The sequence below is a fragment of the Tetranychus urticae genome, chromosome 1 (assembly GCF_039701765.1).
Source record: "Tetranychus urticae isolate SD_2017Ah chromosome 1, NJAU_TeUrti_SD_1.0, whole genome shotgun sequence".
Taxonomy (NCBI): domain Eukaryota; kingdom Metazoa; phylum Arthropoda; class Arachnida; order Trombidiformes; family Tetranychidae; genus Tetranychus; species Tetranychus urticae.
The window spans coordinates 29,645,743-29,666,589 of record NC_142958.1 but is presented as its reverse complement, the minus strand read 5'-3'; the positions used below and the strand labels follow the sequence as shown (position 1 = coordinate 29,666,589).

General features: G+C 32.6%; 5 protein-coding genes across 5 annotated transcripts; 3 read left to right on the top strand and 2 right to left on the bottom strand.

Annotated features, from left to right (window-relative positions):
* Window positions 1-1,186: 1,186 nt before the first annotated feature.
* Window positions 1,187-3,603, bottom strand: LOC107361569 (uncharacterized). The gene is made up of 6 exons (XM_015928405.3): window positions 3,407-3,603; window positions 2,690-2,749; window positions 2,524-2,615; window positions 2,164-2,443; window positions 1,896-2,107; window positions 1,187-1,746 (listed from the first exon to the last, which is right to left on the bottom strand). Exons 1-6 carry the CDS (start codon window positions 3,492-3,494, stop codon window positions 1,360-1,362), a joined length of 1,119 nt encoding a protein of 372 aa, XP_015783891.1. The 5' UTR covers window positions 3,495-3,603; the 3' UTR covers window positions 1,187-1,359.
* A 1,471-nt stretch (window positions 3,604-5,074) lies between these two features.
* LOC107361959 (ubiquitin carboxyl-terminal hydrolase 19) lies at window positions 5,075-9,527 on the top strand. The gene is made up of 8 exons (XM_015928920.3): window positions 5,075-5,303; window positions 5,675-5,778; window positions 5,856-6,176; window positions 6,394-7,299; window positions 7,359-7,419; window positions 7,504-7,616; window positions 7,703-8,697; window positions 8,772-9,527. Exons 1-8 carry the CDS (start codon window positions 5,253-5,255, stop codon window positions 8,882-8,884), a joined length of 2,664 nt encoding a protein of 887 aa, XP_015784406.1. The 5' UTR covers window positions 5,075-5,252; the 3' UTR covers window positions 8,885-9,527.
* A 1,294-nt stretch (window positions 9,528-10,821) lies between these two features.
* On the bottom strand, window positions 10,822-12,754 carry rept (RuvB-like helicase 2 rept). Its single transcript, XM_015928874.3, has 3 exons — window positions 12,605-12,754; window positions 12,396-12,503; window positions 10,822-12,266 (listed from the first exon to the last, which is right to left on the bottom strand). The coding sequence occupies exons 1-3, from the start codon at window positions 12,617-12,619 to the stop codon at window positions 10,989-10,991; spliced, it is 1,401 nt and encodes a 466-aa protein (XP_015784360.1). The 5' UTR covers window positions 12,620-12,754; the 3' UTR covers window positions 10,822-10,988.
* A 312-nt stretch (window positions 12,755-13,066) lies between these two features.
* Window positions 13,067-16,769, top strand: LOC107361921 (RNA-binding protein 5). Its single transcript, XM_015928873.3, has 7 exons — window positions 13,067-13,175; window positions 13,348-13,698; window positions 13,886-13,996; window positions 14,102-14,216; window positions 14,350-15,620; window positions 15,696-15,764; window positions 15,841-16,769. The coding sequence occupies exons 1-7, from the start codon at window positions 13,173-13,175 to the stop codon at window positions 16,207-16,209; spliced, it is 2,289 nt and encodes a 762-aa protein (XP_015784359.1). The 5' UTR covers window positions 13,067-13,172; the 3' UTR covers window positions 16,210-16,769.
* A 1,430-nt stretch (window positions 16,770-18,199) lies between these two features.
* Window positions 18,200-20,759, top strand: mts (protein phosphatase 2 catalytic subunit mts). The gene is made up of 3 exons (XM_015928996.2): window positions 18,200-18,593; window positions 19,066-19,323; window positions 19,773-20,759. Exons 1-3 carry the CDS (start codon window positions 18,335-18,337, stop codon window positions 20,225-20,227), a joined length of 972 nt encoding a protein of 323 aa, XP_015784482.1. The 5' UTR covers window positions 18,200-18,334; the 3' UTR covers window positions 20,228-20,759.
* Window positions 20,760-20,847: the final 88 nt, after the last annotated feature.

The following is a 20,847-nucleotide window of genomic DNA, read 5'->3' as shown; positions in this document are numbered from 1 at the left end:
TATTCGTTTTACTTTATTTTAGTTTCGCTTTCATTTTACAGAAACAGTACCTCAAATGAATGAAATGTCAAGTCAATGGGACCGGCTTTTTCCACCGCATCCACCACTTTTAGAGCACATTTTCCACCACATTTTCAATCAATTTTTTCATAGGATTTTCCATCAAATCCACCAAATTGTTCACCACTTTTCAGATATGATAGATATGATGGTGATGAATAGTGGACGTTTTAGATTTGAATGATGGCCAATACGTAGGAAAAAAGTGATTGAAAAAGTGGTGGATAAGGTGGTGGAAATAAGTCGGTCCCCAATTCAAACATAATTTATTCTCTGATCAAACATTCAGTATAATGTTTCATATGCCTGCAGTTAATGTCTGCATCAATGTCAGTTGGTATGACGCAATCAAGGTGAGGCTCGGGTTCTATACCATCAGTGTCATCACCAGGTCCATTAAATACTACACAAATGGGTCCGGGATAAAAGACAAAAAAGAGCAAAAACTGGGCAAAAGATGGCTAAACTCTCGTAATAAAGCGTCTTAGGTAGTCTAACATATAAAATATTTAGAGTTTGATGAAAAAGTAATTTATATTTGATTATAACACAACTGATTTCCCCCTGGATTCATATCACTGTGACTTTCCTCGTAAATTATCAATTTATCGGATGGATCCAAGTTGTGCCATTGGTTTTTATTGTCCAACTCGTCAAGAATATAATGAATTAGCAGACACAATCGGAGAAGTGATAGTTCCAAAACACACTGATTATCCCATGTTTGTTGTGTCTGAAGGTTCAGCATCTGCTCATCGTTATGACTTTGATTGTTCAATGGAGCAAACCATTCGTGTTAAGCATCGTTATATTGATGCTCTTGGAGAGATCACTTCTGAATTTGATGCAGATGAGTTTGTTATGATCTGATTTAAAACTTGATTCAACTGTGATGAAGTGAATGAAGTTCTATTGATACTTTGATTTATTGTTAAAGGATGACAATGAAAAAATTGCCGATTTTGTTAACTTAACCCTGATTACTATTGCACTGAAAATTGGTGCCTTTATTCAATTTTTAGTCTAATCATTTTTCACTTCAAAATTTTATTGCAATATCTTGAACCATAAATATTTTTAATCAAACAAATTCTGCCAATTTTTTCAGACCAATCTATCTCCAAAGCAATTGAATAAATGTTTATTTCATTTAGCAATAGCTACAATCATTTATCTTTTACCTATCATCATTATTTTTGAAACCTCGATGAAAGTTATCTACGGATCTAAAGTTCTAACCCTTTGACCCCAAAGACATTTCTTTAGGTTAGACAATAGATAATATTCAATAAGTACTTTTCAATAATTAATTGGAATCAAAAAATGTGAGAGGTAGGTAAAGTCTTTGCGAAAGCAATGTTTCATGAAATCAAAGCCTCGACTAATTTTTTCGTGTTTAGTGGATAATTGAGGCCAATCTGATTCGATTTCATTACAATTTCCATTGAAGTAAAATTTGATTGATCGTCCATATCTTTTACAATAATCTTTAACATAATCAGCCGCTTCTTGAGTAACTCTGTTACACCCACTAACATTCAATAGCACTAAATTGGGTAAAATGTGAACCAATTGCTCGATATGTTCATCTTGAATATTCCCAAATCTCAACGAAAGATGTTTGAGATTCGGGTATTTAATAAGCAATCTTTTATATTTATTCCAGCTATAATTATCGTATCCATACTGTAAATATAAAATCAATTAGTTTATATGGAAAAATTTTGAACAGATGATCCTTTCCATGTTGGCCTAACCTAACCTTGTTGATTTTATTCTCAAGAAATTCCTATATTCCAAAAAGCAATTACATTTCAAATATGAACAATACTTACAAATTGTATAACTAAATCTTGTAAACTTTTGTGTTTCAATGTTTCATCAATAAACCAAGAATCAGTATTCATAGAAATATGTGCACTTTGTAAATTTGGACATGAATCCATCAACTGGAAACCATAAAAAATTTTTCGAACCCAGCATTCGTAAGACAATTCAAGTATTTTAAGCTTTTCCAATACTGGGCCATCGTAGGGATTTTCTGTAACTGAACGATAGATTTTCATAAATGAACATTTCTGACCAAAATATTTCCATAATTACCAATAATTTGAAACTTTAGTCTTTCAAGGTTTGGCAAATAATGAGCATCTCTTCCCAAAGCCTCTAGACTATAATACAAAATGTCCAATTGCTTTAGGCTGGAACTATTTCGTAAATTGTTTGGATTGAAAAATATGACGGATAACATTTCGAGTTTATCACAATATTTTACTATTGGTTCATCAAATGGATTGATTAATCCTTTCAGATTTTTTTGGTTTTTAACAAATTCAATAGCACTTTCGGCTTTGTAATGTAATCTGGAAGACAATTCAGCAATCTAAGTTAATAAAATAAATAAGCAAATTAAATATTTAATTAAAGATGCAAAAAGAAATTGGATTAATTATATCAACCTACTTTTAAATTCGTAAATAATTTATTCAGACAGGTTGAATCAATCAAAACTTGGTTTTCATAAGAAACAGCATCAGATGAATAACCACACTGATCTGAAAATATAAATTTCTGTGATTAAGAAATGGATTACAATGAGCATGAAACATTGATGAAACATGAATCTTACCGATCAAATATTTAGTTTTTTTAGTCCGTTTAGCAATTAAATAGCTCCATTTAACGCACACTGTAATCAAATTTTACTAAATTAACTAATAATACTTTCAAAACCAAACTTATTTCATGTTTAAACGAATGAATTAAGAATTGAAAAAAATTATGTACTGTTCTTGTTACTTCTATTTGTCCAAAATTTCAGAGACAAAAATAATACAACAATATTATTATCGGTTCGGAACAATACAACACTAGACTTAACATCTGTATAAATATTCAAATATTGCGCCCTATCAATCAGATGGTTTAGTCAGGCAATAATCACATGATGAAACTTTTATAAAAACAAAATTGTAAGTTATTATTTTGCTACCTCAACGTTCGAAGCTTGTTGACTCATGCGAAAATATATCTGGTCAATTCAGCAAATCGTCGATTAGGTTTGCCCAAAAAATTGCAACCATCACTGAATGGGTGTCTGTCACGAAAAATTGACTCTCGTTAAATTGAAAATGTATCTTAATTTTAGAAAGAAGACATTGAATTAGATTGAACTGCACTTTACAATTGAAACAACTTTTAATGATTTCAAGCAAACCAACTATGATACAGTTAAATCTGCTCCTGGTAAACTCAAAATGGATTATTTTCGATTTAGTCTGACATAAAACTTCTTACTAGGGAAATATATGAAATTTATGACACAAGAAGCACGATTGGTACTTACCCTTATAGCAGTTTATTAAATCCCACATGTTGTTCATATAATCAAAAATGGCGAGCAAACAATCATCGGGAATTTCGTTGATCAACATTTTATAATAAAATGCTTAAAACTACAGTTTTCCTTGAGTCTAGTGTTTGTATTCAAAATAGTAAAAGATTCAATCTTTCATTTAAAATTGTTTTTCCCTGTAGTTCCCATAGATGTCAGCAGTAGATTGAGATACATATATGTTTTGATGCATTTGAATCAAATGATTTGGTATAAAGATTGTATTAATAAAATAAAAATTATGATTCATGAAAGCATTTTGATATGTTATTTTGATTGAAATCAATTAGTCATTTAACGTAAAATGCTGTGAAAAGGAAGATTTTAGATGGTGATAAGGTAGAAAAGAGAAAATTTTAGATTATCGCCTCAAGTATCGAAGCAAAACATGTATCGATTAAAAACTTTCCATGATTTCTTGAGATACATTGTGAAGTTATCGTCTTCGAGAAAGCTCTGCACAACGGAAAGGCCGTGATGTTTCTTTTTTACTAACACTTTGTCTTTGTAAGGTGGGATCAAATAAGATCAGTTCATATTGCTCTTCGGTTAGTGAAATCAAAAGATATCAAAAGTTATGCCATGAAATGCGATTTTTTGGTTGTGATTTATTTTCACTTATTAAATCATCCTCCTAACCTATTCTTTTTACTTTATTTTAGTTTCACTTTCATTTTGAAGAAACAGTACCTCAAATGAATGAAACGTCAATTCAATGGGACCGGCTTTTCCCACCACATTTTCAAGCAATTTTCATTAGATTTTCCATCATCCAAATTTACCAAATTGTTGACCACTTTTCAGGTATGATAGATATGAAGGTGATGAATAGTGGACGTGTTAGATTTGAATGATGGTCAATACGTTGGAAAAAAGTGATTGAAAAAGTGGTGAATAAGGTGGTGGAAATAAGTCGGTCCCCAATTTAAATATCATTTCTCAAACATTTAGTATAAATGTTTCATATGCCTACGGTTAAAGTCTGCGCCAATGTGAGTTGGTATGATTCAATCAAGGTGAGGGTCGGGTTCTATACCATCAGTGTCATCACCAGGTCCATTTAATACTCCAATGACTTCACAAGTTAGTCCAGCTAAAGGCCAAATGACAGATGATCAAGCTTATCAAGAAAAATTGAAATAGCTATCGTGTTATATTTATCCTCTTTGTACAGAGAAGGATCTTTGTTTAGCAAATCTCAAGAAGGAGTGAAATAAAATTTATCACAATTAATAAACACGTAAAAAACTGTCAGGCGAATCATAAGATAGAATATAAACTCCAGAGAAAGTGTTTCATTCACAATTGGGATTGTGAGTACATAGTAAAATCTTTTTAACAATAAACATTTGTTGATAGACGTTGATTAATAAGATTAAAATATTTTCTATTTACATTGATTCATAAGATTTATTTTCCAGCGATGATAACAAATAAGTTTTCATAAATTATAATAAAATTTGCATCTCGATCCATCGATATAACTGTGTTTAGTATCTGATCCTTGGCATAAAGATTGGATTTTATCATTTTTATGGATCCAATATTTCAGTCTAATGCAGTTTTGTTTCTCAATTTTTAATTTTATTAATTTTACCTCATTTTTCCGCATTCGATTGTTGGGATTTGACTTTAATGATTGTAATTCTCTAAAATGTGTCATTTAAGAATTTAATTAACTCGCTGTTTTCATCATTGTGATTGATTTCTCTGACTATCTATTTCAATTACCATTACATTGGATTTGTCCCATTTCTCTTCATTTTCAACGCATCAATAACAGAGTGAAAATATTTCAATGCCTCACCAATTGGAAACCGATAAATTAAGATATGAAAGCTATGAAAGGGTATGATATTTAATTTTTACTTAATGACCTTTAATAGTTGGTTCCTATCATCTCTATGTCCTTGATCTTCTCGTTCGCGAAAAAAATGTCTAAACTCGTTGAAACCTTTCAATTTTAAGCTGTCCCTTTTCAAAATATTTCCGGCTAATATGTTTCTACCTTATATTGTTTTTCAATTACGTTTTTTTCATTTTAACCAATCATTTAGTATTCTAGCTGACTCTTTGTTATCTCCCCTGAAAAAATATTGAAATTATGACAATAATTTACTGAATTTAACTTGCTTCATTTGTTTCTCAATTTTAAATGAATCGCTCATTTTTCTTTTTTGTCTTATCATTTTTTGATTCTGAATACCATTTAAATTACAGGATGAGCATAGCATTACTTTGATAGTTTACATAAAAGATATTAAAGATGGTTCTTACAAGGTGACTTTTGGCGAATCAACGGTCAATATTGTTTTTCAAACAAGGTAATTATCCAAGCCAAATTCCTTAAGCTATTTTGTACTCTTTGATATTTTTCATATTTACTCATGTCTTTCCATAGTAATCCACGTTTGATTGCTCCTGAATTTGGAGATTTTCCCCATGATACTGAATTCAGTTGGACTATTAATTTGAAAAAAGAGATTGTACCGGAACAATGTAGTTATAATAAAACTGCTTTTAAACTTGAAGTTAAATTGAAAAAGAAGAAACCTCTTAAATGGGATACAATTGAAGAAGCTAAACCCAAAGTTTTAAAAGATACTCTTCAAGAAATTGATCTACGAAAAGTACCGAGTAAACGTAATGTTTGGATACCTGCTGCTCCCATGGAAGATGATGTTGATATTGAAGTACCCAATGAAAATTTATATAATAATCTGTAAGTATTTTCATTCACATGTTAATCCAATCTATAATAAATGATTTCTAGCCATAGAAATCTCAGTTTCTATTCTACTTTTTAATAATTTGCTTATTCATGCTAATTTTTGTACTCTTTGCTTTTCTTTAATTTTGAATCTCTAGTAATAATCAACTTGTATAGATTTTCTAATTTATATCTTCATTTCTAATCATTCGTTTTTATTTTTATCTAGTGGCGGAGATATCTATGGAGCTTCAATTCCACTCCCACCACCGGAAGAGATGAGAAGCTATACTTCTAAGCTCTCTTTGAGTAGCTTTTCTAGCTCTGAAGTTGGCTATACTGGACTTGATAATCTAGGAAATACATGCTTCATGAATGCTGTGCTACAATGTCTCTCCAACACTCAAGAGCTAAGAGACTATTTCATGGAAAACCATTTTAAAGAAGATCTGAATGAGAAAAATGTTTTTGGAACAGGTGGTCAACTTGCTGTTTCATTTGCTGTTCTTATGAAACATCTCTGGTCTGGGGCTCATCCGTCTTATTCACCTTCAAAATTGAAGTCATTGCTTAGTGATAAACTCTCTCAATTTTCAGGGTTTGCTCAGCATGATGCTCAAGAGTACATGTCATTTTTGTTAGATGCCCTACATGAAGATATCAATAGAGTTCGACATAAAGCTAATGTTGATATGAATGGTACTGATGATGAAGAAAAACCTAGACCTGATGCTGAAATAGCTGATGAAGCCTGGTATAAATATAGAATGAGAAATGATTCTGTGATTATTGATCTTTTCCATGGTCAGTTAAGATCAAAAGTTATCTGTCCTGTTCGTGCCAACGTCTCCATTACTTTTGATCCTTTCGTAATTTTACCCTTACCTATGCCAAAAAATCAACTCATTTACAATGTGTTTTTCTTCTCCCGTGACACATCCAAGAAGCCTATACGTTATTTAGTTAAATTACCTCAAGATTCAGAAATGCGATGTTTACTTCAATCAATATCAACACGCACTTCAGTTTTACCTTCTAATCTTAGAGCACTTTTAACCTGTAATGGAAGCATATTAAATATTTTTAAACCTGATGAAGCTATACCAACGATTAGCCACAATGAGATGTTACTAATGTAAGTATTATTCATTGTAAATCAACCCTTATGCTAATCTTTAATTTCTCGTTTTTTAGCTTTGAGACTCTGAACTCTCAAGATTTAGGTGAAGATGTTTATGAGTTTGCCGTTCAACAGGTTAGTAATGATCAAACTTTAAACAACGCAAGTTTGAATTTTCGGTTCAACTTTCAACTATAAATATTTTCTATTCCTATTTAGCTACTTGCTAATTCCAATGATTTACCATTGTGGTGCTCTGGTTGCAACAATGCATTAACTGAAAAAGAACTAAAGCGTTGTACCAAATGTTACCAAGCCTATTATTGTGATCAGTAAGTTTCTATACATTCTAATTCTACGATATTCTTCTCATGCTAATTTTATCTTTTCTTCACTGATTAATCTTTAATTCAAACAGAGAATGCCAAAAAAATGATTGGACTAAACATAAAGAAGTTTGTTTCTCCCGACCTGAGCTTATTGGCTGCCCCTTCATCATCTCCATTCCTCAGTCTCAATTTACCTTTAAAAACTTGCAACAAATGGTTGCTGAATATTCACGATTCTCCGTTGATATTTGCTGTCCAACCTCTCGAAGTGACTCAATAGATGATTGCCCAGAAACAAAGGATAGTGATAGTGGAGTTTACAGTGATACTTCTGAAAATTCTTGTTCATCATCTTCTACTTCTTGTAGCAACTCCATTCCCCCTTCCTTTACCGCACCAACATTAACCTCATCATCAACAACCACATCGACAACCTCAAGTCCAACAGTTACTCAAACTAGACCTAAATTCCTTTTACGCTATCATAATAGTCGTTGTTTCACCAGAATATCCGATGAAACACTTATTCAGGAGCCTGATGACGAAAATGAAGAGTCGATTATGAAAGACCTTAGTGGTAAATATTTTCTTTCCATGGAATGGCGGCCATTAGAACATAAAAACGGCTCCTTCATTGTTGAAACTAAAGATTTAGACCACAATTATGATATTTTAGAAGCTCAACGAATCGCGTCTGAATGTTATGAACATACTTTACAAGATTGTTTAAGTGCATTCATCGAACCAGAAATTTTATCAGCAGATGAAGCTTGGTACTGTCCGTCATGCAAAGCACTTCGTGAAGCTACAAAACAACTTTGTCTATGGCGATTACCACCTATCTTAATTATCCAATTAAAACGGTTCATGTTTAAGAATTTATACTATAAAGAGAAGATTTCTAAATTTATAAGATTTCCTTTAGAAAACTTAGACATGACAGAGTACTGTTGCCCAAATTCACCGCAGGTCTCTCAACAAAAACCCATCTATGACTTGTATGCTGTAATTAATCATCACGGAGGAATGTTTGGTGGACATTATACAGCCTACGCAAGGACACGCTTTAAGAATCGTGAATACGGTAAGAATCGGATTTATTAAGTTGAAACTTTTGTAATGACTAATAAAATCTTGTTTAATTTTATTTGAATACAGGTTGGCGTTGTTTCGATGATTCTCGAGTTAGAGACATGCATCCAGAAGAAGTAACCACTGATAATGCCTATATCCTATTTTATCGACTTAGAGAAGAAAAAATCAACTCATAACCATGTAATCTACGATCAGTTCAATATAAACAAATTATCTAAACCCGTTGATGAGCTTTCATCCAGCCGATGATCACGGTCTTTTTATTTTACCAAACAGATCTTTTCTTCAATTTTATCCTGTTTATAATGAGGTGATTTCATTATAAGTATTATACTTTCCCTTCTCAAATACTGGAATATCAAAACTGTTGAAAATATTGGTCATATTTATGAATCTTATGCGGTACAGGATGGAAAAGATAATTGTGACCCAATCGACGCAGAACAGATTATTCAGCTAAATTGATAATTTTAATAACCCATGTTGAATACCAAATCTTAAATTGGTCCCATTTTCTCTCCTAATGCTTTCACCAATATTCATTTATGACATCGAGCTGAATCATTCAACAAAAGCAATCGAACTCAAATTGTGCCATCTAATTTTGTTTTCACCCGTTAAATCTATTTCAAATTTACACTGACGAATTGCGAATCAAGATTTATTGATTGCTTGGTTGTTTGGCTGATAGAATTAATGATTTATATATTTTGGAGACCAAGATTGAAAGAGAGAAAAGAGCGAACGAAATACGCAATCCCGAATCACTATAAAATTTAATCTAAAATAAAAATGTCATTTTAATTATATCATTCAAAATGTGACCAAAGATGTTATTGCTTGTGTATTATCAAAATTATCAAGTCAAGCTTTATTATTAATCCCGCTTTACCTCAATAATTTTCGCCATCCTTCATGTTAATTTATAGGAAGAAAAATCAACAAACTATTATTTTAAAGTTTATTCAATTCACAACAAAAGATTAAATCACTGAAAATTAAATTCTGATGCATTGTAAAGTAAGATCTTACCCACTCATAATTTCATTAGTTGTAATTTGCTTATATCATTTTGTTTTTTTCTTGCCTGTTACAATCAATAAAAGCAGGTTGATTCACCAAAAATTAGTTTATTCATTTAAATGGTAGAAAATTGAAATTCAAGTTAATAAGCTAATTATTTTTTGATTGAATAGTTAGTGCCTAATGTTTTAACAAAAATTTCAGGATCTTTGACTCTTCCAAAAGCATCATGGAAAGCTTAACCCGCATAGTTAGATAATTACAAGTTTTGATGGATGTTAATTAATGATTATCATTATTTAAGCCTGACTTTATTAACAAAAGCCTTACATAGACATAAGTTCACCACTCTATCCTCACCGTGTTACCTCTGTAAAAGTGTACCTTTTGAGTCGATATTTTTTTATTTTACGTGATGAATTTATCTTCGTTCAATATTGTTTTGGCAATTTCGATCAGTTATTATAGCACTTTTTGCTCGAGTTTATTGATTCAAGATGTTAATGAAGATTTATCGCAATGTGGTGTACCTTGGGATGATGTGAATGCTATTGCTGAAGCTGCAATCATTAAAAAATGCAAGGAAGATTTAGCGGATGGTTATCCGTCTTTTTGTGGATTTAGACTTTACTTCGAAATACTTTGGGATTATATGACAGGAACTGGAACATTGGATGATGAGATTGTAGATATGGCAAAGGAATTGTTTCAATCACTTATGTCGCCCGATTCAGAAACAGAATCAATTGTTCGTAAAGTTTTTAATAGAGTTATTGATAACCGCGGTGATTATGAAGTAAACACGGAAGATGCCACTAAAGCCGGATACATTGATAACTTGAGTAAAAAGACTTGTTGAAATATACTAATTTTAATACCTTTTTAATTGATCCTTTTTCAATATTCATGTAAGTAGACTAATAAAGCGATAAAAGTGGTACAGAATATGTAAAGCTTGATCATAATCAAATGATCAAGCATGACAACTACTGATTTGCGATGGTTATGTGAATGTTTTCGATGACAGCTTTTTGACAAAAGCTTAACGTGTCTATTTATTGATAAATTCAAATGAAAGTGTTGAAGAGTATTGTAAATTTAGGAACAATTTTGTAGCGAATTGTGAAACTTTTTATTAAGCAAATAAATTATAAATTTAACTTGAACGAGAGTGACATATTTAATCAAAGACAGATGATTCTGGAACAGAAAAGTTAAAAAAGTACAATGTCAGGATTTGAATTGCTTATCAGTAATTCAAGATTTCATTTCAACGTCATTGTTGACTGTTTGGTGGAAAAGATATTGTGCCTGATACTCTTCCAGGTGTTGACTTGATCTGTGCACATCAAGAAACAGAGAGTAAACTCTTTTAATCACTCCAACATCAATGGCTTCTTCTTTCGATTTTCTTTTCAAATGAACAACATTGGCTGTAGTAATCAATTGCATGGCATATCGAAGACTTTTTTCTGCAGCTACTCGAGCCAGTAAAATGAAAGCTTCTTCGGTAAATTTAACGTCTTCTTCTTCGCATCGGATCTTGAGAATGTAGGAAATTTCGTCTTCGGTGTATGGAACAGTTGAAATAATGATCATTCTATCTAACAAATCTAGTGGCATACCATGTGGAGACTCATAGTTGGTACCTCTGATTTTAGTGATTCCTCTATTACTGGCAACAATAAGGATAGGAGCTAGCGGTGATTCGAGAGCTCGATTTAAAAATGAGAAGCATTCAATGTCCAGCATATGAACCTCATCAATAAAAAGAACTCCTGGAACAATTTCGGCTTTTCCTTCTTCTCTCCATTCACTGACTTTTTCATTTATTTGCTGACGAACTTCTGCTTTGATCTCACCAGTGTCACCAGAGAATAAGGCTAAAAATCCTTGAGTCCGACTATTGATAACATCTATCTCATGCAAAGAAACTGTGTGAGTCACCTCTTTCCGTTTTTGTAATTCACCACTTGGACATTGAACAAATTTAGTTTGAGGGCCCATAGCATCATAATCACGAGCACGGGTAAAACTTCTTCCAATTTTTGTTATTTTTCCAGAAGATTTATCAATTATTATCACATCTCCAGCTCCAATTTTTTCTTTTGTTAAACTGTCAATCATTTTTTGACCAAGATCATAGATAGTTTCCATATCAGTTGTTTTCATAGTTAGTTTACCGGTTTTATTGCCGGTACCATTGGCTGGTCTATCAATTGTTATCTCAACAACTTCCCCTTCGATAATTTCAGTTTCTTCTTTAATTTTAACAGCAATCGACTTTCTGAAAGCCTGCATCAAAGCCTCAGATTTACTTATTTCCAAGCTGAAAATCTCAGATCCTGATATAATTGTGAAAGGAGTACGTCTTCCGAGGGATTTGAATAATGCTGTTGCAATAGCAGTTTTTCCAGTACCCGGTTCACCAGCTATGAGAACTGCTCGCCCGTAGATTTTACTTTCCTTAATCATTTGCATAATCAATCCAGCAGCTCTACGTGCATTCATTTGCCCAACCATTCCTTCAGAAATCTGTAATATCAAACAATAAATAATGATTGAAATAAGAAATACCAAGGTAAGAAGAAGAGGATAAGCCTATTAACAATAGTATGCCTCAATTGATAAAAAGGCGCAAAATGTATGGTCACGATACCTTACCTTTTTAGGTTGCAGAAATTCATCCAAGCCAAGACCTCTGATATGAGAATGAGCCCCAATACGATCGACTTTGGTGAGATCCTTCATCTCACTAGCTTGTCGAGTTATCTGTGACATAAAGTTAAATAGTAAACATATGAATAATCATTCAAGTTTTTGAACAAGTCTCAATACAATGGTACAAAGGAATTAATTTAAATGGAACTTACCCCTGACAATGTCATTATAAATTGAGTATCGGAATCAATAGAGTTTTAAAAGAAAAATATTAGGTTGAATCAATAAGAAATGAGATCAAATTAATTAATAAAAATAGATTATCAATTAAGCTTTCAAAACAATGTGTTTTTCATTAAATCCGGCATTTCAAACCGACTCGCGCAACTTTTTAAAATGAGCTTTTGTAAAGAAAGATGGCAGCATAGAAAAGTAGATGTGAAATTTAATGCGATATCGTTTTAATTGTCCAAATATTTAATTAGTTAAGAATTGACTTTATATTGTAAAAGACTTTACTGCGAAAGAAGTTACAATTCAAAAACTTTATTCAGCTTTTAGAATCAATTGTTGCTGATTTAATACAATAAAGCTAACATTTACAATTTATTTACAAAGAGTAGTACTTGTATCTGTTTAGGAATCGATGTTTCAGATCTTTTACTGTCAACATCTTTTAGCTGGACAATTTTATTTTTGTATTAATTGATTTTTGTGATAATAAATTAAATTACTCTATCTGATTGTTTGCTGTATATTTAATTGGCATTTATATCTAACATGGTATGTGATTCAGATTAAGATTTTATTGTTTCATTCCTATTTCAACTCAACATTGTTACAATTGATTCATGTTCAATCTTCTTTAACTCTATTACTTTACTTTTGCCAACATTTCTTTTTTTCCTATATTTTTATTTTTCAATGGTTTTTTATTTTCATTTCTCTTCTCTAGAATTTTAGATTCAAATCACGTGAAAAGGACAGAGATGATCGCAAAGATCGAGTTGCCCTAGGTATGCCCCGTGAACGTGATCGTGAATGGGACAGAGAGTGGGACAGAGAATGGGATCGCGACAGGGATCGTGGTGATCGTGATTATCGTGAAAGAGAACGACATCGTGATCGAGACTCCTCACGAGAACGTGAAAGGGACTACGATCGTCCACGGGAACGAGAAAGAGATCGAGATAGAGAAAGGGATCGTGATAGAGAAAGGGATAGAAGTCATGATGACAGAGATTTCAATCGAAATAGGTACAGAGAAAGAGAAAAAGGATCAAGCAGTCGATATAGGAGAAATCACGTAAGAAACAAAATAGACTGGATTTGCCAGCGTATTGCGAAGTTACATCAATGGACAAGTTTTAAAGATCTTATCAACAACTTATTTGGATTACATCTACTCATATCTTTGTGAAATATCTTTCTCTTTCTTCCCCTCCTATCTTTCCTTATTTTTACATTCTCCTCACTTGGATTGGATTCCAAAGGGCTTTAATAACACCGATGAAGACAATAGCCTTTCACATCACAATAATGCCAAAGATGGCTATGGATCTGACAGGAATGCTATCCAGAAATGGGACTGGAGTTGTTATAAGGTGAACCTTAAAATGCCTTGAATTTCTTAATTATATATATATATCGTCTCATGTGTGGTCATGATCTGTGCTCATTTTTAAATCCCTTCATTTTATCTTGTAAAGTGTGGTGTAAATAATTTTAAGAGAAGAGAACAATGCTTTAAGTGTGGAACTCCTCGGGAGGAGTCTGCCGCGGCAATCGAAGTAGGGGACGAGATAAGTATCAATCCAACTAATTGTAAGTATTTCATTCAAAATTCCGTCCAAATTTTTCGGATAAATTACTAATCATTTTTTTTCTTCTCTTTCATTCCTTTTCTTGGCACTTCTAACCTTTTTTGCTATTTTTCATCTTTCTTTTATATTATTAGGTCTTATTTTGCGGGATCTCGCTCCACACATTACCGAGGAGAAAATTCTGACTGCTCTAGAACAAGTCACGGCATTACCTATTAAGAGTATCCGTATACCCCGAGATCCTGTCTACGGTTCTACTCGTTGCATTTGTTTTGTAGAATTACATACCACTTTAGAAGCTTCTCAGCTTTTCACTTTATTGTGCTCTTCAAATCCAGGTTTCGTTGTCGATGGTTATCCGCTGAAAGTGTGTTACGCCAAGAGAAATGTTTCATCAAGTATTGCTCCGAGAGTTTCAAACGTTGCCAGTGTTGCATTAGCTGCTGCCCAATGGACAAATCAATCTGATCAATCAAATCAATCAACCATGACTAATACAGATTCGACATCTCGTGATCCAACAATCTCAGCTGGACCTACTGTGATAGGTGCCAATTCCCATTCAGCTGTTGACTCTAGTGAAAATAGTAATGTTGTTAGTTTGGGAACCGTTTCAGTTAACGGTGTACTTTACCCGAAATATCCAACACCTGATACCTCAACTTACCAATATGATGAAAGTTCGGGTTACTACTATGATTCAACTAATGGGCTTTACTATGATGCTAATTCTCATTACTATTACAATCCAACAACTCAATCGTACCTATTTTGGGATGGGAAGCATTCAACTTATTTACCAGTAGACAATAAAACTTCTACAAAATCTGCTCAGGCTTCCAGTCCAACATCACATTCTAATGATAAAAATTTAGTTGATAAAACATCTGAATGTCAGGATAAACCAAAGGAAGTACAAGACGAAAAGTTGCAAAAACATGACAAAGTCAAGATTGCCAAGAAAATTGCAAAAGATATGGAAAAATGGGCCAAAACTCTTAATCAAAAGAAAGAAACTTCACGTTTATTAAGTCAACCTCCATTAGCTGCTTTCAGTCCTGAGGAAACAGAAACCCCAGTGTCATCATCAGTTCATTCACAACCTTCAAATTTTAGCTCTAAAAACAGTGAATATGTTACTTCACTTGATGAAGCACCTAAAAAACGTCGCTTTGAATATGAAACAACTATGGACTCTCCTGAACAAAGTGAGGAAAAAATTGAAAAACCTGACTCAGATGATTCTTTGTCCCGTTCACCCAACCTTCCAGACGCTTTAGCATTTCTGCAAACTCAAGAGCAAAAATTACTTGATTGGGAAAGACTTTTGTGTTTATTGTGCAAACGACAGTTTAATAGTAAAGAACAATTGACAAAGCATCAACAAGCATCCGATCTTCACAAGGTAGAAAAACGTTTTTCTTTTAAACATTTCATTAGCTCAAATTTTGATGTGTTGTATTTATCTTTCGTATTACAGAACAATCTGATAAAGCTTGGAGAAACCAAATTTGCTGAAAGTATAGAAGCAGGAACTTCTTTTGGAGATGTACGTACTTTTCTACGATTTTCATCAAGTCTCGATTTACTATTTTCTCTATTATTTTACATTCTCAAATATCTAGTCTAGCTATCGAGATCGTGCCAGAGAACGAAGACTGAAATACGGCCAACCTGAAGTACCTGATGCTGACTTAAGTACAACGAATATAAATACACTATTTACTGAACCCAGGAGTTCAGCTAGTTCTGCTAGTTCTGCTGGTGTTAGCGGAATTGGTAGTAAGATGTTGAAAGCAATGGGTTGGAGTGAAGGTCAAGGTCTAGGTAAAGCTAAACAAGGAACTGCATCAATAATTGAAGTCGAGAGACGATCTACTGGAGTCGGACTGGGTATGAAATCAACTACGACTGGAGTGGGTGAATCTTATAAAGATGCTGTTCGTCGAGCTTCTTGGTTAAGATTTCAAGAACTTTCTAAAAATGATTCTTGAAAATGAAACCGATCAATTATTAATTCTACCCATGATTTAAACCCTTTCCTCTTCAAAGTCCATTTGGCTGTGCACTCAGACTTGTGGAATCTCCATCCACGACTTTATTCAATGATGTTTTATTAACACGAGCAAAAATGATTGCAATGCTGTTTTGTTTTTTTACTGAACATCATTTGAATTTTGTGAGATTTCTGACTTAAATCATATTGATCAAACCATTTGTCTTACCTTTAATTATCTCTCACTTGAATCATTTTTCTCATTACATAAACAAGGCTACACCCTTTCTGCTTCGTTTTCTTTTGCGATTACAATAAATGGCAAGCAAAACAGAAATTTCTGCACCTGAAATCAATTAATTTATTAACAAATCTACCTGAATTGTATTTAGATTGTCAGCTAGATACGAATGCAAGGGAGTAAAATATCATTTGAAGATAATCTGGCTTGATTAATAAATTTTATCAGCTGGAATATTCAAAATAAAACATCTCTTTTGTACTATCAACTGTTTCATGGAATTCGTTTCATCAAATAAAATTGCAAACCTTGCTCTATTTTTTTTCTTGTTAATAATGATGGTCGCGAATTTGAACCTTTTTGATTACTTTATCCTTCTCGAATTCAAAGCCAAGTTTCGATCAAGTTTTAACATTATCCTACTCGTTACAACTAATCAACCCTTTAAACAATTATCAATAGGAAACATATTATCTTTAATTGAATTAAAACACACATTGATTATTTTTTACCGCACAACCTCCAAATATGATCACTGATCAGTTTTGAACTGACAGTATTGTTACCCAACTTTGGTGAACTGAAAATTATTCCGAGAAAACTGACGTACAATCAAAATGACAACCGCTAACATTATTCAATGATTATCTTTTAAATAATACAGCCTATTAATGATAATTGATAAATAATGAACAATTACCAAATTTGATAAAATTTCTAACTAATACTCTGATCTGTAAATGATAGCTTTGTTCACTTTTTTCAGATTACCTGTAACTGAATTCATATATTCGTAGCAACGACGAAATCAGCCCCAAATATTAATCTAAATTGTTTGAGTACACTATACATTGAACATCTTTGAGTTGTCTTAGTTTTAATTTCTTATTTATAATCGTGAATTTAAATGTTTATCTTCAACTGTTATATAATTCATAAATAAAATTGTGTCTAGTAAACAAAAGCGGGTTAAAATAAATTACAGATGGCAATGAAATCATCAATATTTTTTGTTAGCCTTTCCATTATCCTGTCAATCCTATTGGTGTCTTTACAATTGATTTGCTGTGAATCAGCACCAACAGGAGTTAATAAGATCAAGTTGGTTGGTAATAAATTTACAATTGAAAGCGAACAAGGACTGGTCTGGCGAGCTAATTTCTGTGAATACGCATGCAATCATGGTGATGGTGGACCCTTCTGTAGATGCGATTTCATGCCTTTTTTATCCAGCTAAATCAAGTGAACAAGTTGCTTGATTGACTTTTTCTTTAACTCATTGAAACACTTTATTATAATAAACACTCAGGTGATTATGTTTCTTTTTACAATTGTTTGCTTAATGGTGATTCTTGGTGATTGATGAAACAAAAACAGAAGTAATCTTTATTCGGTAATGTTGCCTGTAATTACAAATTGTAATTTACAGTCATTTCAACGAAAGATTTGAACTGGGGTCTAAAGAGGGCGACACAATTTAAACAATTAATTGACAGATTTTACTGTAAAATGGTCAAACTTTTATAAATCAATTGTATTTTGACACTATTAAATCTAAATAAAAGATAAATAATAAAAGGTTCAATGGTTTAATTGAAATTAAAAGAATGTTTCAATAATTCTTAAGCTAAGATAAATGTGTTTAATAGTCTTTTATTACACTTTGTGATGAACCAATGGTAATGGCATCTGGTGCTGCCACCATTCAGGGCGGTTGCTCTTTGGAGTAACTTACTTCAGTTTTATTGATCAAATCAAGTTGCTTGTTGTGAGGAATCATCGGAAAAATCATTTTATTTAATTAATTGTTTCAACTGGTTTTCATTTATACTAATCTATTAATTACTGTGTTTACCAGTGATCACACTTAAATTTTTCAACAATGACGGAAAACAGTGGTTCATTGAACAATGAGGTTACCAATACCAAAAAGGAGCCTTCCTTAAAGGAATTGGACAATTATATTGAAAGTCTTATGGAATGTAAACAGTTAACGGAAAATCAAGTTAGATTATTGTGTGAAAAAGCCAAAGAGATTCTTTCAAGGGAAAGTAATGTACAAGAGGTTAAATGCCCGGTAACTGTTTGTGGTGATGTACATGGCCAATTCCATGATTTACAGGAGCTATTTAAGATAGGAGGTAATAATACTTCACTGATAACCTCTCTCTTTCATCTCTTTCTTTAACTCTCTTGTGCCCTTTCTCTTACTTCTCTTTCCTTATTCCTTTCTTTTCATTTTACTTTTCACAAATATATATATATTTTTAACTTCCTCTCTTTCCTTTTTTTCTCTTTCTATGCCTTTATTTTTTTAATTGAAATGATTCCTCATTCTTTCAATTTAAACCTGTGAATAGTTTATCCTATTCATTTTGCTTGCGCTTCATAGGCTTGCTCTTCCTAATCTCTTCTATAGAGCTCTCTGTCAATTTGCACTTCACTTGTTTGATGCAGGCTTGATTCAAAGTCATCTTAGCAAAAATAAAGCTTATAGCACTGAAAATAAGTGAAAAGGACAGTATTTTAATGGTCAGCTGCATAGAAAGTGAAGATTAATTGGATTACATATTTCCCATTGTTAATTTCACCTCTTTTCTCATCTTTTTCTAGGAAAATCTCCGGATACAAATTATCTATTTATGGGTGATTATGTCGATCGTGGGTACTACTCTGTAGAGACTGTATCATTGTTAGTGTGTCTTAAAGTCCGTTATAAGGAAAGGATAACCATTTTAAGGGGTAACCATGAGTCACGACAAATCACCCAAGTATATGGTTTTTACGACGAATGTTTACGTAAATATGGTAATGCTAATGTTTGGAGGTACTTTACCGATCTTTTCGACTACTTACCTTTAACCGCTTTAGGTGAGATATTTTTTTTTGTTTTCATCTTCTACGACTTCCAAGGCCATCTCTTTGATTTGTCTGAGTAATTTACCATGCCATAAACTTATCACAGGCTTTCTTTCTTAAAAATAGAAGATTAGTTGCAAGTGGATAGATAGTAGAAGACATTAAAATGCTATCTTTTCAAAAAATTAACTACTATCATTTATTAATCCTCACACTCTTTTATTATTATTTAAGAATTCTTGTTTTGATCGTAGTTACTTAACATTTTATTGCCTAGATTAAGGTAATAATCAGACATTTCAATTACTCATTGCTATATTTGTCAAAACATGTTATTGATGAAATCCCTCAACCTTAGGCCTTGGATATTTTATTTTGAGTTTACACTGCTTTGATCTATTTTGACAAATTTTGATTAACTAAATTTTTTCTATTGTCTCATCTCCAAATTTATATTACAGTTGACGGTCTGATATTCTGTCTCCACGGAGGATTATCACCATCTATAGACACATTGGACCATATTCGAGCTCTTGATCGTTTACAAGAGGTTCCTCATGAAGGACCTATGTGTGATCTTCTTTGGAGTGACCCAGATGACCGAGGAGGATGGGGTATTTCTCCTCGAGGAGCTGGTTACACTTTTGGACAGGATATTAGTGAAACATTTAATCATACTAATGGATTAACCTTGGTATCTCGAGCTCATCAACTAGTTATGGAAGGGTACAACTGGTGCCACGATAGAAATGTAGTCACCATTTTTTCCGCACCTAACTATTGTTATCGTTGCGGTAATCAGGCAGCCATCATGGAGCTTGATGATAGTCTCAAATATTCCTTCTTGCAATTTGATCCTGCACCTAGAAGAGGAGAACCACATGTTACTAGGAGGACTCCTGATTATTTCCTGTAGGTTGAGATGAAGAAATAATAAAAACCTAAAAAACAAAAGCATAACAAAGCAAAATTTGAAGATTATCTACCTAGAATACTGAGCAACTTCAACGTAAAATCATCGGAAAATAGTTGAAAGGAACCGTTTGCAACATAATTACATTATTATTGCAACCAGAAAAATCGCAAGCAGCAGCATCGAAACATCGCTGAGTTTTCTTTTCCCTATGTTGCCGTTTTTCAAATTAACTAATTTTCAATTTCATTCAACTAATTTGGAAGCCCACCCTTCATCTATCACCGTTTCTACTGAGATACAATGAGAAAAAGATCTTTCTGTTCTCTTCTCTTCTCTTTCTCTTTCTCTCTCTTTTCCTTCTCTATTTTTCTTCCTTCTACCTTTCTCTTTCATCTTCTTTTCACTACCAGCCAAGTGCTGGTGTATAAAAACTATCACTAATATTGAAAAAACAAATCCTCGCAACAAAAGAAAATTAACTCTTCACTTTGTTCTGAGACTCTAGTTAACTAAATTTTAACAACCTATTCAATCTTTTTTGCGTACCTCATAACTGCGTGTTTTTATAAATAACTATGAGAAAAATGAGAAAAAATGTTGTTATTAGTGTATTTATAAGA

What these genes read in the sequence shown, in the direction of transcription:
- LOC107361569 (XM_015928405.3), bottom strand. Translation starts at nt 3,494, where the DNA reads ATGTTGATCAACGAAATTCCCGATGATTGTTTGCTCGCCATTTTTGAT. An exon ending in TTTAATAAACTGCTATAAGG is followed by an intron (nt 2,750 to 3,406) that starts GTAAGTACCAAT and finishes ATTTGATTACAG; the next exon opens with TGTGCGTTAAATGGAGCTAT. An exon ending in ACTAAAGTTTCAAATTATTG is followed by an intron (nt 2,108 to 2,163) that starts GTAATTATGGAA and finishes TCTATCGTTCAG; the next exon opens with TTACAGAAAATCCCTACGAT.
- LOC107361959 (XM_015928920.3), top strand. Translation starts at nt 5,253, where the DNA reads ATGCCTCACCAATTGGAAACCGATAAATTAAGATATGAAAGCTATGAA. An exon ending in CACAATGAGATGTTACTAAT is followed by an intron (nt 7,300 to 7,358) that starts GTAAGTATTATT and finishes CTCGTTTTTTAG; the next exon opens with CTTTGAGACTCTGAACTCTC. An exon ending in CAAGCCTATTATTGTGATCA is followed by an intron (nt 7,617 to 7,702) that starts GTAAGTTTCTAT and finishes TAATTCAAACAG; the next exon opens with AGAATGCCAAAAAAATGATT.
- rept (XM_015928874.3), bottom strand. An exon ending in AATTTCTGCAACCTAAAAAG is followed by an intron (nt 12,267 to 12,395) that starts GTAAGGTATCGT and finishes TTGATATTACAG; the next exon opens with ATTTCTGAAGGAATGGTTGG.
- LOC107361921 (XM_015928873.3), top strand. An exon ending in AAGTATCAATCCAACTAATT is followed by an intron (nt 14,217 to 14,349) that starts GTAAGTATTTCA and finishes TTATATTATTAG; the next exon opens with GTCTTATTTTGCGGGATCTC. An exon ending in AAGCATCCGATCTTCACAAG is followed by an intron (nt 15,621 to 15,695) that starts GTAGAAAAACGT and finishes TTCGTATTACAG; the next exon opens with AACAATCTGATAAAGCTTGG.
- mts (XM_015928996.2), top strand. Translation starts at nt 18,335, where the DNA reads ATGACGGAAAACAGTGGTTCATTGAACAATGAGGTTACCAATACCAAA. An exon ending in GGAGCTATTTAAGATAGGAG is followed by an intron (nt 18,594 to 19,065) that starts GTAATAATACTT and finishes ATCTTTTTCTAG; the next exon opens with GAAAATCTCCGGATACAAAT. An exon ending in CTTACCTTTAACCGCTTTAG is followed by an intron (nt 19,324 to 19,772) that starts GTGAGATATTTT and finishes TTTATATTACAG; the next exon opens with TTGACGGTCTGATATTCTGT.